Source organism: Nannospalax galili, unplaced genomic scaffold (genome assembly GCF_000622305.1).
Source record: "Nannospalax galili isolate Female #2095 unplaced genomic scaffold, S.galili_v1.0 scaffold858, whole genome shotgun sequence".
Classification (NCBI taxonomy): Eukaryota; Metazoa; Chordata; class Mammalia; order Rodentia; family Spalacidae; genus Nannospalax; species Nannospalax galili.
Window position 1 is genome coordinate 2,648,849 of NW_008341877.1, and position 15,366 is coordinate 2,664,214.

Sequence of the window (15,366 nt, forward strand, 5' to 3'; positions counted from 1 at the left end):
TCAGCTACTCTTATTACTTTCTAGAAACATACAAAAATAGTTAACCAAGAGTTCAAAAGTATGTGTTCAATTAATTAAAATTCCCACACTTAATGGCTATCATCACAGAGGGAAACAACCAAGCAGTGTTTCATAGCAATTGGCAGACTTTAATATTTAAGAAAAATTAAGTCCATCATAAACATTAAAAATATAGGAAATTTCATGCAGACATGAAGCTTCCAATTCAGCCTTTCCGGCAACTTTTAGAATAAGAATTACATATAAATACAGTACACTTTACAGTTCCCCGACTTGATCATTTTATACTGTGATTTCTACAGCTTCCTGTGTATTTTTACGTCCCACCTTGCTCATTGATCAACAGATCTAAATCCACACCCACCACCTCAGAATATGAAAATTAAAACACGCAAGTACATACATGATCACCTTATGAAATGAGAACATCTGTGCATAGGGCTAACTTAAAGAGACAAAACTTCAAGCCTTACTTTAGTAGCTGGATCTAAATATAAGAAATACAAAATTAAATAGATCATCCAGTGACACTTCTTGATGATTTATACCATATTTTCAAGTTTATAATATAGCAAGAGCAAAAGCTACAAGAGAAAAAAGGATATAAATTTGTATAGAATATTTTTAAAATATGCATGAGACAAGAGAAATTAAAAATAAATGAAATAACTGATTTAAGAGTGAAGCAAAATATATAATTTAGAAATGTAAGTAGCATTATTAAAAGAACAAAACCTAATAGCACAAACAAGAAAAAAATAAAACTAATAAACTTTAGGTAGCAAAACAAACCCACTAATGTCAATCTGTTTTTGCCTAGGTGAGCGAAACAACAATCAGGTTGTTAAAAAAGAAGTATGACTCAATGAATAAAAAGCATTCCTAAATAAAACAACAGTATGCATTCCTTGGCATTTAATGGATGTCTTTTAAGATACATTTCTTTTAGGTTTCTTTGAGGGGGGTTGCTTAAAAAAATAAATAATCTGAGGAGATTTTTCCCTCCTGCAATTACTAAGTAATGAGAATTTCCACCAAATGAATATTTATGAAGTACCAAGCAACACAAGAATAAGAAAAACTTTAAAAAGGAAAGCAGATTACAGACTTCCCTAGCCTGAGAAGTCAAACTCACTCTATGGAACTGTGTACTGCACTGTGGTAGTAAAATGTACTGAGTTTCCCCCTCCCAAGCAGAAAGATGGCAGATCCTGGAGTGACTCCCATAGTCCCAAGTGACAGCAAAGATCTAAACAGAAATTTTCCGAGTATGGCATAGCCATGCACGCTCATGCTACCAGCACATATGACATCCACCTCACTGTCAGGTCATCCAGCAATCAAAAGATTCAGCAACAGAGTCTGCTTTTTTTTTTTTTTTTGGTCTTTTTTGAGACATGCTCTCCTTGTAGCCCCAGCTGGCCCAGAATTTGCTATGTAGACCAGGCTGGCTTTAAAACTCAGAGATCTACCTTCAAGAGCTTTATTTTCTTGAAGAAAAAGTTAAAACATTCGTCATTCCTAGCTAGCCAAAACAGAATAACAAACATTGAAATTAACAACAAAGGAAAAAATCTCCCTCCAAAACAGGCCTCCTAGAGGTAGAAAACTAAAGCAGCATGGACTCTGTTCAAACTTCATCTGTATGAGGGAACAAAACTGATGTTAGCCTGAAATGACACAAATGGGCTGCTACTTAGAATGCTGAAGACAGACCATGGGCATTAATTTATCCCTGAAGTCTCAAAACTTTGCATGTTAATACTATTATGCAGCTTTTACTAGAACATAATTATTGCAACTAAAAAGGTACTTGCTTTCATAATCCATATACTTAAAATAAAAGACATCATTGTAAATATCACACTGACAAACTTTGTAATTCATTTCTAACTTGATGTGTTTCAGACGGGCAGGTTTTCTTCTTATTTTCCAGTTTCTTAGCACTGCTTTGAAAAAAAGAGCTTTTGTGCCTTCCTCAGAATGTTGACAACTCATACATTTCAAAGGGGTCCAAGAATTAGTAACGTTCAGTTTAGGTTGGCAAAAGACCGATCAGCTTACTTAAATGTATTTCACTGACTTGTGACAAAAATGACTTTAGCATTTCATAAAAAGAAAGTATTTGATGCTTCTCTAAATTCAGCTGAGCTATAAGAAAATACGCCAACTAATTAAGATGGTTAAAAAAAAAAAAACAAAACACATTCTGAGTATAGACTGCTTAGGTCCAATGTGAACAAAAGTTCCAATTCCAGATGACAGAGAATATGACAGAGGATATTTAGACTCTTCTAACAGTAACAAAGACAGTGCAAAACCAAAAAGATTATTATGGACTTAAATACTATCAGTCAATAATATGGCAGACTTGCAAGCTTCATGAAGAATGGAGTTTAGGATCTTTCCTATGAAAGACAATCCTGGGCTTCAAGGGAAAAAGTGTACTTGAAGATTTTCCTCCATTTTTACTTGTGCAGTATAAATCTGCAAGGCATAGAATATTTCTGAAGAAAGCAATAGACATTATTAAGAAAATAGACACTATTTCTAATTTTTGTTAGGAATAAGAAGGCACCACTGATTTGAGGTTGTGTCCTGCTGTCACAGAGAGTTGACTTCTGAGTTCTTTATTTCAGCATTTGTTCTTATCAAACTTTTTTTCTGGGTACTATCACCTAAGACCATTATTGTGGTTTCCGGACCACAAACAAAACACATTCATAGTAGTATTTCATCATAGAGAGATCATTCACAGTGTATGTTGATAACACAGATTCTTTTTCCACCTGCAATGCAAACAAAAACCATAATGACAATGAAGAGTATGATGGCAACATCCTTAACCAATACCAAGCACTTGGGTTGTCGTTATAGCTAAATACCTAAACAACTACCTACAGAAGATTTGCAATCCCTCCCATGTCACAAAATAACAGGTTATGTAAGTTCAACATCACACCACTAGTATGTAGTGGAAATGGGATTTAGGTTCAGGCAGTCTTAACTTCAAAGTACTAAAAAACACTGCTGCTCTTTAGTCTTAACAAATCTGTTATTTTGTAAATGAATAGAATATTTCTAAATGAAAGCTCTTTAATGTTCTAACTCTCGGTGTTCAGAGTAAACAGCTGAAAACACAACAGCCCAAGTATCATAAAGTCTTATGTTAACATATAACAAAAAAAGGAAAAAAAAAAATCAGGCAGTAGAAAAGGATATAGAAAGCTACATTTTTTGATGTCGGTGGTTTTTGGTGTTTTCATAAAGGATCTTCCTGTAGCCCAGCTGTCCCAAAACTTGCTAGGTAGACCAGGCTGGCCTCATCTCAGATTCACCTGCTTCTGCCTCTCAAGTGCTAGGATTAAAGGCGTGACTAAGAATTCTCTTTCTTTTACATTGACATGCCTTCCCACCACCAACGTTCCCCAGAACCTAGTCTACTTGGTGTCCATCAAGGCCATTATTAGGATCAGCTACCATTTATTGAAAGCCTATTTCAACAGGAATTACAGTTTTCCCTTTATACATTTGTCCCAAATCTCTATAATTCAGAAAGTTATGTAATGTTAACCTCACTATCTGGATGAGAATAAAGGGATGTTAAGAAAGCAAGGTAGGAACTGATGGATGTCAACATTCCCATTTAAAGGTTTTAAAAGTTAAGCTTTGGCACTGTTTCATCCCATCCTTACCTCGAGCTGGAATCCATACTGCAGAACAACATGTTTAATATCCTCATAGCTCAATTCTATAGAAAGTTCATTTGCCAGATTTTCAAAGTGGTACAGTAGAGGACCTACGGTTTAAAGATACTATACATGAGTGACTGGAATATATGCATGGACTAATAGCTTTGTAGACTGAATTCCAAATAAACTAGCTGAGCAGTAGGTAAGACAAAAAAAGAAGAACCACGACACTTGGCTGAAGAGCACCATCCAAACCTCTGAAGCTGGTCTAGTAGCTAACACCAGAGAGCTGGGCCTACACGCATGGGGAGTAAGTCCCTCTGTGTGTACCTGCCCGGCAGTGCGCTTATCCACATCATGGGCCTTCATCTGTAACTCTTCAGTTACTGAAGGAGTAGCTGAATCAGAATGAAAGTCCCCAAATTCCAAAGGCATATTGTAATTATAGCTCTGTAAGTAAATGTAAAACTGCAGTTACAAATTTGATATGAAAACAAGGATCAAGCTAGCCTAGGTACAAGAGTATGTGGTTGCAGAGACATTAGAGGAAGGTTTCCTGGAAGGAGTGATAAAAAGGCTAGCTTTCTAAGTACACTGCACATAACCCTAGGTAGGCCTCATGCCTACTATTGTGTCTACCGGCAAGTCACTGCATCATCTGCAGCACAACCTGACTTTCATGTATGGCAAGATGCAATGTACCTGTAAAAAATATATTCTGCAAATGGCAGCTTCTAGTAGCTATTTTTGTGACTGCTCTCTAGTTGCATATATTCAAGGTATTAATATCTAATTCAAATCAAGATTTTATAATCTCATATTTTGTCCAATCCATCAGCCTCATCCAAGAAAACATCATTACTTCACAATTACACCATCTAACTAATTTACTATTGTCCTTATCTTTCATTGAGCTAATTTTAATTCCTATATCCAGCTCCCTCTACCTACAATCCTTATAAACATACCAAGCACAGTAGATAATAGCAAGTGGCCAGGCGTGGTGGCGCATGCCTTTAACCCCAGCATTTGGGAGGCAGAGGCAGGCGGATCTCTGTTGAGTTTGAGGCCAGCCTGGTCTACACAGTGAGCTCCAGGCTAGCTGGGGCTACAGGGAGACCCTGTCTAAAAAAAAAAAAAAAAAAAAAAAAAAAAACAAAACCCAAAACCCAAACAAACCACAAGCGAGACAATGTTTCTGCTCCTAAGAGGGTTGCGTTTATGCGTGAGAAACATTTTCTTTTATTTGGGGGGGGGTCTCTGAGACAGGGTTTCCCCGGACCCCCAGCTGGCCTGAACTATGTAAACCAAACTGGCCACGAACTCACAGAGTGCTGGGACTAAAGGCATGAGCCACCACGCCTGGCTGAGCATCAAGTACTCTTTAACAGCTGAGTTCTAGCTCCCGTTCCAGTCCATGGCTTTTTGTGTGGGTGCTAGGGATCAGACTCAGGTCCTTATGCTCACACAGCAAGCATTCTTTTTTTTTTTTTCAATTTTATTTTTTATTATTTTATGTGTATGCGTGTATTGCCTGCATGTCGGAAAGTGCACCCGCATCATGCAAAGCCTGTGGAGGTCAGAAGAGGCTGTCAGATCCCCTGGGACTGGAGTTACGGACAGTTGTTGGCTGCCATGTGGGTGCTGGGATTCGAACCCAGGTCTTCTCCAAGAACCACCAGTGTTCTTAACAGCTGAGCAATCTATCCAGTCCCACAGCAAGCATTCTTATCCAGATCTCCCCAGTCCAAAGAACATGCCTTAAGTCTTCTTTGGGTCTACCAAAATGCTTACTATAGTGCTAATACACAGTTTAAGCATTTATTATTTTATCAAAGACAATTGTGGCACATATACATTCTGTAGTCTATTATCTCCACATACTTCCTGCTTTCCCTTACAAAGATATTTCTTTTAAAGATTTATTTTTATGATGTGTATTTGCCTGCATGTATGTATGTGTACCACATGTGTGCTTGGTGCCCATGGAGCCCAGAAGAGGGCATCAGATCTCCTGGAACTGGAGTTACAGATATTTGTGAACTGTCATGTGGTTGCTGGGAACTGAACCCAGGTCCTCTGCAAAAGCAGCCAGTGCTCTTAACCACTGAGCCATCTCTCCAGCCCACAAAGATGTTTCTTGAAGATCAAAGGCAAGCATTTTTACTGCCTTGGCTCAAAGTGCCCAAATGTTTTCCAGAAGAGTTACAGACTGAGGCTTCTCATGGAAAGTTGTCAAGAGTAGAGGTCTCTTGGATTTTAGAATATTTATGTGTATAAAATGATTCATCTTGAGGAAGGGACTAAGTTTAATCACAAAACTAGTTTGTTTCATAGACATTTACTTGCATAGCCTGATGGTTTATCTGTTTTAGGCAGTGCTGGGCATTAAACCCACGGCCTTGCGTATAGCACTGTAACCCCTAAAAGTAATTTTGGGCAGTATTTTTAGTGGCACTCACTGTGACCTATGACAAGTTAAGTGTGGAATTTCCCACTTGCGTCTTAGCAATGCTCCCAAAGTTTTAGACTTTTTGAGCAATTTAGACTTTCACACTGGGAATGATCTACATGGATTTTCACAAGTACAATGAGGAGCACTGCCTCAACACTTTTGCCAGTAGTGGGATGCACTGCACAGCTCTGCAAAATATGTTAGTAGTTTCTTGCAAAATTTGCTATATACTCATCATATATAACTAAGAATTAAAAAATAATTTGTGACTTTTTGTGACTTTCATATAATGCATCTTGATCAAATTAGACCCCTTTCCCTATTGCACCCCTCCAATCCCCCCCACCAGATTCCATGCATTGTCATATTAAGGCCTATTAAACCAGGTTTGTGTCTTGAAATATCCCTCAGTGTGAGTCCATTCATTGAAGCCTGGTCAACCTATCTAGTTTCATTCCCTTAAAGAAAACAAACTCTCCCTCTCCCAACAGTCTAAGAATCTTTATTTAGCAAAATATTTCTTAATAAGGGGAAAATGAGGCCATTTTCTAGAATATTTATTTTTATTTTATGTGTATGAGTGTATTGCCTGCATGTACATAGGTGCACCTGTGTCATGCTATGCCCACAGAGGTCAAAAGAAGGGTATTGGATCTCTTGGAACTGGAGTTACGAAGAGTTGTTAGTCACCATGTGGGTGCAGAGAACCGAACCCAAATCCTCTGCAAGAGCAGCCAGTGCTCTTAACTGCTGAGCCATCTCTCTAGCCCAATATGCCATTTTTCAATCATACGGATTGGTGTTTCCTTGAAGTTGAGCAGGTTTTCATATTTATTCCCTAGCTGTCCCTTCTCTTTACTACACACCTAGCAAGTATCTAGCATTGGATATATAAAGATTAATAAAGCGTGGGTACACTTCTCCAAGAATTATTTACTTTTTTCAATTCTCATTTAGCTTCGTATCAACAGGAGAAAAAATATGTAATTTTTTCTTGACCATTAAGCATAACGTAAGCACATAACAGAAAGTTAAAAGAACAGAAAAAAGCATAAAAACAAAATGAAAACCAGATCTAATCTATCTACCAACTATCATTTAAAAATATACTGTATTTCCTTGCAGGCGTTCCCTCGTGACTGTAGTCCCGCAGTTAGAAAACTTTGGGAGAGAGAGTTAGAAACTATTAAGAAACTTTAATTAAAGAGATTCAGCTTTCAGACTGACTCTGCAGATGGAGAGGAAAAGGGGATGATATGGACTGATGTCTGGATCCCGTGTCTCCCCATCCCAGTTCCTATGTGGCAGTCTGAATATTGAGTATAGCTGAATGTAAAAATGGGGTCTATCAGGAAACAGTTAAGGTTAGATGAGGTCATAAGAATGGGGTCATGATCCAATAATTAGTGTCCTCATAAGAAACATCTAATCAAATGCTTATGCTCTCTAACCCTGGACCCGTATGAGCCAAGCAAACACACAGCATCAAGAAAGCACCATGTGAAGCCCATGAAAAGAACTTTCTCCAACAACCTGGCTGGCACTTTATTCTTCAAATTCCAGTCTGCAGAACTGTGAGAGAACACACTTCTGTTGTTTGTCCAATCTATAGCATACTGTTTGACCAGCCTGGGCTAATCAATGAAAGGCAAAGGCGTTCTCTCCTGAGTTAGCTGGGGGAGTATGAACAGATCACAGACTAGAAAAGGTACCAGGGCACAAGCCTCGTTTTCTTTCTTTTTTAAAAAACTACTTTATGCCAGGAACAGTGGCACATGCCTTTAATCCCAATACTCAGGAGGCAGAGGCAGACAGATCTCTCTAAGTTCAAGGCCAGCCTAGTCTACATAGCAAGTTCCAGGTTAGATGGGGCTACAGGAAGACCATGTCTCAAAAAAAAAAAAATTATTTTTATTTTATGCGTGTAAGTATATTGCCTGCATGTGTGTAAGTGCACCCATGTTGTGCAATGCCCAGAGAGGACAGAATAAAACACTGGATCCCGTGGAACTGGAGTTTCAGACATTTGTTAGCTGCCAATGGGTGCTGGGAACCAAACCCAGGTCCTCTGTAAAAGCAGCCACTGCTCTTAACCACTGAGCCATCATCTCTTAGGCCTCCAAGCCTCATTTTTTGAGACACCTAGATTTTTAAAAAATATTTTATTATTTTTATTTTATGTGTATGAGTGTAGTATGTGAGTGCACCCGTGTCGTGCAATGCTGTGGAGGTCAGGAGAGAGCTTCAGATTCCCCTTGAACTGGAGTTAAGGATGATTTATAGTCACCATGTGGGTGCTGGGAATCGAACCCGGGTCCTCTGCAAGAGCAGTCAGTACTCTTAACTGCTGAGCCATCTCTCCAGCCCTAGATTTTTTTTTAAAAAAAGCAGCTAAATAAGACTAAACTGGCTTGGAACACAAGAGCAGTATTTAGACCAAACTACAGATAGGAATTGAAGCAGTAGGGGAAGCCATGCAATTGGGTAGAAGTAACCGAGTAAAGAACAATCCAGCCACAGCCTTGATACCTGAACACACCAATCTTTAAGGAAAACTTGATTCTGAGACTATTCTTTTTATTCTTACTAAAATTTTTAACTTGTGCTTGTGAAGGATTTTATTTGTGAAGTATTATTCTAACACACGTTTTACCATTATTTTAATTCCCCAATTATTCTGGAACTCTGGCTGAATGACAGGAATCTTTAATCACTCTCTTGTTAGCCAGCATGCTCCATGGCTTGTCACCTGTGACATACTGTAGCAAAGACTCTTAGCCAACAGTACCCTTGTTTGTAAGGGCCAACTTTGTTTGAGGCATTTATTATTATTATTATTATTATTATTATAAAATATTAGTAAAACAAGTGCTCATGAACAAAGCTGCTTTTATGAAAGTTAAGTATTTTAGAAGGATAGCAAACCTTACCATAACTCAGTTACTAGGATCAAAAACTTCAATAAAGGGAGTATAGTGAAATACCAATTTAAATATGTTTATCTTTAATGAGATAAATAAGCTATGTTCAGAAAGAGATCAAAGCTGGAGTATAAAGGCTTTGAAGATGAGGGTTATAGAGAAAAGGGCAGACACACAAAGCACTTGCTATCACGGAGGGTCTGTCAACTGTACTGTGTAATGGTTTTATTTTTACCAGAAAATTTTCCATCAGGACTAAGACTAGAAGCAGTGTTTCTACTTTCTCTTTTGAATTCTCTAGAATCAGATGAAAAATGTTTTATATTCTGGATGGGGAGGGGGGCAACAAATCATACTCATAATTTGATTTCTAGTATCAGGCAGGAGGCTTGAGTACCTTTTTTGCATAGATGAAATTTTATTTCTATAGAGAGAAAAACTATTACACCTACTGGGGAGGATTTCATGAGAGGTAAAATATTTCCCCAAAAGGTTTTTAATAAAACAACAAAAACTCTCTCTTCCTGACAGAATGGACTGCCGCTGCCTACACGGAGTTGGCGATAAGGGAATAACTACCAAATCACCAGCTTACAAATGAGCATGTTCTCAGGTTAGGACTCCTGGGAGACTGACCTAAGTAGGAATTTGCCAGTGTCTGGACGTCCACTGTTCTTGCACATCACCACTAGGATGTGGTCTAACAGATACTGCACAAGTTGAAAACATAAAACATAACTATCACTTTCAAAAACATTTGAGCTACCAAGCATAAAAGCAGCTGCAAGTACTAAAAGTAATATATAAAATGTGAACACTGAAGCACTTACCAAGATTTATCCAAATTCCACCTGGCTTGAGTATTCTCCAAATTGTATCAATATAATCAATTACATTGTGGGCTGTGTCTATGAAGAAGCAGGTGGCAATACAGTCCCAGGTATCTAATCAACAAAAAACAAATCACTGCACCTGTCATTTTGATTTTTTTCCTTTCCTTAATCCTTTAAGCTCACCAATTACCTTTTACAGAGTACTGTTCCATTTAACTGCAGGGACAGACACTATACTCTTCTGATCAACACTAGAATCAAGGCAACCAGATCATTACTGCATGAAAGATACAGCCATTTATTGGGAAATAATTTGTGATACCACTACAAAATACCATTAACAAGTGGTATTCTTAAGAGCTTTGTTTACCATCTACTCAACTGCCAGCCTTCAGTTTTATTCATTCATTAACTTACTTTGGTGATGGAGATTGAAACCTAGGGTCTTGCATATGCTAGGAAAGTGCTCTACCACTGGGCTATCTACCCTACCTTTCACTTAAAATCTGTTGAGGCAAAATAAGTCATTTTATTTTTAAAATTCTGATTTAAACCAGTGCTAACCACTGATTCTGGCTAGTTTCAGAAAGACTGTAGGCCTTTCCTGCCAATTTTAGAAATGAATAACATCAAAATACCAAATATCGTGGGATAATCACCAAGGGGAAGTTGGCTGGGGAAGCCTCACTCAGAGATGGGACCCCCAGCAGACAACACTAGTTCTTGGAAGCTGTTGCCTATCATAGAGATAGGGACCAGATTCAAGATGAAGTGTCTATACCAATGCTGCTGTAGTAGTAAAGGCACCTGGCCCAGTAGAGGAGCCATGCACCCTCTGACCTTCCCGACCCCGGTCCCAAGGAAAGGGATTCTTAGGTGCGTAACTGAGGCTTTCCACTGTTTGGTTCCTATTTTGAGGCCTTGCTCCATAACTTTTACCCAGTAGCTAGCCACTCTAACCTCAGAATGGCTAAAATTGCCCCAATTTCAGACTTTAGAGGTAAATAAAAACTTACTCTTAGAAAACTAAATACACAAGAACTTTCTATGTCATTATTCACCCACTTCAAGCCTTCTCTCCTTGGCTTCCTGTCTCTCTATGAGAGACAACTCACTTCTTGCTGTGGCGTTCATCTGCCTCACCAATTCTCCATCTTCTTATCACCTACCCACTACTTCCTCCACCCTAGCTCCTGTGGAACAAAGTAAGCACTCTCCCCTCATCTCCCTTCCCTTGCCATTCCTTAAACATGTTGGTTGCTTCTGAACTTTCCAATGTCTGCTTGGCATTTTCTTTCTTAGTTTCTGTGCTTAGAAAGGCTTGGGACCCTACTTTATTTCCTTTCTCACAATATTATATTTGTTACTGCCTCTTCGTCCCTTTCAGAGTATAAGTTTTCTGTGGATAGAGACTTTGTCTTGCTAATTGGTACTTAATTGGTGGCAAACAAACATTTGTTGAAAGAATGATCCTGCTTATCCCTCAGCATTGTTTTCCTTTGCGTCACTGCCAATTCACCTTCCCCTTTGTCCATTCCTGCTTCCCTCTAATACCTACTTCAAATGTTTTCAAAATCTGTCTGACTGAAATCTAACTTCCAATGTGAGACAAAAGTCTTTCATAATATGAAGCTAACCTACTTTTCAAGACATAGCTCCATTAAATTTCTTCCCTTGCCAATCTGACCCTGCAGCTCAAATACTATCCCTCCCTATCTGTCATCGTCTCTCTACAGAGCTCCATTCCCACACTAGTCTATTTGTATCTTTACTACATTTAGTAGAAATCCAAACTTTTGTTCGGGGCGTCTTATAAAACCTCAATTGTACATATATTTCTTTACATTTCCTATCTATGTCTTTTATATAACATATATTGTTACTAAATACACCTCATTCTACCATCAAAATAAATGGTTAAAACAGTGTGTCACTGTTTAGAATAAAGTACAAGATCTTTTAAATACTTGAACTTACTGGATTCTGAGTAAATCTCTTGAAAATCTCCTGCTGTCATAGAAAAGTTAGAACCAGGAGGAAGACTGTGTGGGTCAACATCAGGGAAAAACACGGGTCGAATCTGATCAGCTGATCTCCGATTATTGCTAAACTGATGGATCCAGGGATAAAGTTTATATTTGTTAATTTCAGAACATCTGTAAAATACGAGCATAACATTCAGGATTAACTACACATTTTACCAAGAAAGTCTACTTGAAGCACTAAAAAGTAACCTATTTGACTGAAGGTTTCACATAGGATTCATGAGGCCTCAGCACTGTTACCCCACACTGCACTCGGTTATCTGAAACTGCTTATCCACGTAGATGAACAACCAACCATGGTTAAAAGAAAATTTCAGATATAATTGTGCATTTAAAAAAAAATCTGAGATGGTCTCATGTAACCCAGGCTACCCTCAAACACACGGTGTATCTGGTCATTCAGCTTCTACTTCCCACGCACTAGGATTACAGGAGCACGCCACCACACCCAGCTAGATGTATTTCTGAACCTCAAATGTAAGGAAATATAATTGAACTGGTTTTGCTACCAAAACAGTAGCATTTTGACAGCCCTCTTCATTTCCCCTTCTCAGTAACAACCCACAACTTGGCCTGCCACCAAGAACATAGCATTGAATAACTGAGTAAAGTACCAGTAACGTGCTAAACAGGAAGCTGTTTCTTTTTCTCTAACACATGTCTTCTGACTTTAATAACTCTTCTCCATAACCTTCTGATAGGGGGCACAGATGTTCTTAGCCTCTTTCCAACTTAGTCACGTGAGTATACTTGGCCACTTAATATAACTCAATTAGAGAGAACAGTAGCGATTACTATCCTAAGTTCTTACTGCACTAACAAAACAAAGAATGAAAAGGTTTAAGGAACAATGAGAAAAACTCTGTCCTTTGATCACATTTAATCCCAAAGATTCTGTACAGAAATCATCTGTTTCATGTAATGCTCAACTGCTTTCTAAAAAGTCATTTACTCATCCTGTTTCAACATTGTTAACTTACCAACATTGGCTAAAGGGGTAACTGGTATAAGCATTTTGAATTCAATTAAAATATATTATCAATCACTATGTAACTACATATATTTCTTTGAGTTCAGTATTGTTCAAAAATAGGTAAGGCAATTTCCAGCAAAAAAATAAATTAAATACCTGTTGAGTACAAAGTTGGAAGAAAAGAGCATAAAAAAACTCCATTCATTTCCTTGACAAGCATAACCTAGCATAGCTATTTCCCAGGCCAATCTTCCTAGTCCAGCACCAGGTACCAGAATATTTACTTTAGAAGGATCCCTGAAATGAAATAAGGCAATTATGTCCAACCCCTCAAAGAAAAAGGAAAAGACAAAATCCACATTAACAACTAAAAATTGACTCAATTATCCAATAAGAATAACCTTACTAAGACTCTTTTCTTTTTTAAAAATATTTTATTATTTTATGTGTATGTGTGTACTGCGTGCATGTAGGTAAGTGCACCCGTGTCATGCATGCAATGCCCGCGGAGGACAGAAGAGACTGTCGGATCCCCTGGAACTGGAGTTCAAACAGTTGTTTACTGCCATGTGGGTGCTGGAATTCGAAGTCAGGTCTTCTGCAAGAACAGTCAGTGTTCTTAACCGCTGATCCATCTCTCCAGGCCCTAAGGCTCCTTTCTTAAAACTGTAAAGTACTTCCTAATTAAGATGTATAAGGAGCCGGGTGTGGTAGCGCATGCCTGTAGTCCCAGCACTTGGGAGGCAGAGGCTGGCGGATCTGGCCAGCCTGGTCTACATAGTGAGTTCCAGGACAGCTGGGGCTATAGGGAGACCCTGCTTCAAAAAGATATTTAAAAAAAAAAAAAAAAAAAGATGTATAAGGAACTGTCATATGTCTAGGTATCAAGTAAGGGTTTTATTCCAAAACAATTTTTTTTAGAAAGAAAAAGGAGTTATCTTGTATCTGAAAAAGGAGTTATCTTGTATCTACAGACTCACAGTCATTCATCCTCCTCACAGCTGTCCCCTGGCCTCTCTCAGGAAGATAAACTACCCCAAAGTGATCCATCCCTTCATTACACATGATAAGTATGAACCAAAAATTTTCATCATGACACAATAAAACAAAACTTTACTTCTGGGGCTAGAGAGATGGCTCAGCAGTTAAAAGCACTGGCTGCTCTTGCAAAGGACCTGGGTTTGATCCCAAGCACCCTCATGGTGGCTGACAGCTGTCTCTAACTTCAGTTCCAGGGGATTCGATGCTCTCTTCTCACCTCTGCAGACACAGGCATACTTACATATATGCAGGCAATATACTCATACACATAAACTTTAAAAAAAAATATATATATATTTTAAAACTTTCCAGTGTGCATACCCTTAGGTCATACATACACCTCAGCAACCCCCCAGTTAGCTCGGTAAGTAAGCTCAGTAAATTCTTTGGTTCCCCAGTAAAACTTTAATCAAACATTGGCTAAACACTAGAACCTTAAAAGGGAATAAACATTGCTTAGCATCCCCAGGAAAAGAAGTTTCACAACCGATGGAAAATTCATATGTTAATGCTATTATGTCTCATAATTATTTTTAAAAAATGAAAAGAAAATGAGAATGTAAAAGATGTTAAAAGGATACGTTAAAAAAATATGGGAATGGGGATATTTTCCAAAATAGAAAAAATGAGAAAGCCTAAGCAAGTGATGAACGTCTGTGTAGGCCTGTTATGATATATAAAGGATAAGACAAAAATAATATACACATAATCTTAAAATTTCTAAGGTCATAGTTTAGTCAACTAGTTTAAGGAACAAAAAATATATCTAATCAAGGTTTATCTGAGAATATTTGTTTTTTTTACCCAAACTTTATCTACATAGCACATGGTAATTAAAAGTACCAGACTGGTGGAACTAACCTTCTTGGATGTTTAACAGCCATACTTTGAGGCCTATACTAATCTGGTCAGAGGGACTTAAAGGACAGTTTTTGTCCCTTGTCCTCCAAGGTCGACCAAGTTCCAGGGGATTATGGAGCATCTCTCAAAATGTGCTGTAACTGTGATGAGTCACCTGTCCTCTTGTTCAGGGAGGCCATGGAGACCCACCCAGATAGACGTGAACCAGTGCTCTGTCTACAAAGAGGAGGGTCAACTCAGAGGAAACATCTCATCCATGCTTCCAGGTGAAGCCAGACATGGTCGAGCAGGACCTTTGACTTATCTTCACATAGATGGAATTGGTAAAAGAAAGGAGCCAAGGGCTCCTCCCAAGCCCATGTGACCCCCTGAGGAACAGATCCTCAAACTATCTTAAATATTAAAATAAACTGATTTGAGCCAACCGTATATGGTCTTAAACACCCAAAAGGAAAGAGTAAAGTCACCAGTATATTTCTTTAAGAGTTCAAGGGATTACACTTCCCAGACATTAGGCTTAAGTC

At 38.4% G+C, this 15,366-nt stretch overlaps 1 protein-coding gene across 2 annotated transcripts in view; it reads right to left on the reverse strand.

The window, feature by feature from the left end:
* The window catches only part of Carnmt1 (carnosine N-methyltransferase 1), a 41,037-nt gene that overhangs the window by 470 nt on the left and 25,201 nt on the right, over positions 1–15,366 (reverse strand). Inside the window, exons 4-8 of one of the 2 annotated variants that reach the window (XR_003850240.1) lie at positions 13,097–13,237; positions 11,900–12,078; positions 9,920–10,033; positions 3,717–3,820; positions 433–2,810 (exon numbers count right to left, since the gene is read on the reverse strand). Coding sequence is in view for 1 of the 2 variants with exons in the window: in XM_008837559.2 (XP_008835781.1) it covers positions 2,709–2,810; positions 3,717–3,820; positions 9,920–10,033; positions 11,900–12,078; positions 13,097–13,237 (640 nt within the window). In the remaining variant the exon portion in view is untranslated. Of the gene's footprint in view, positions 1–128; positions 2,811–3,716; positions 3,821–9,919; positions 10,034–11,899; positions 12,079–13,096; positions 13,238–15,366 lie in introns of those variants that run through there. The other variant, XM_008837559.2, reaches the window with a different exon arrangement.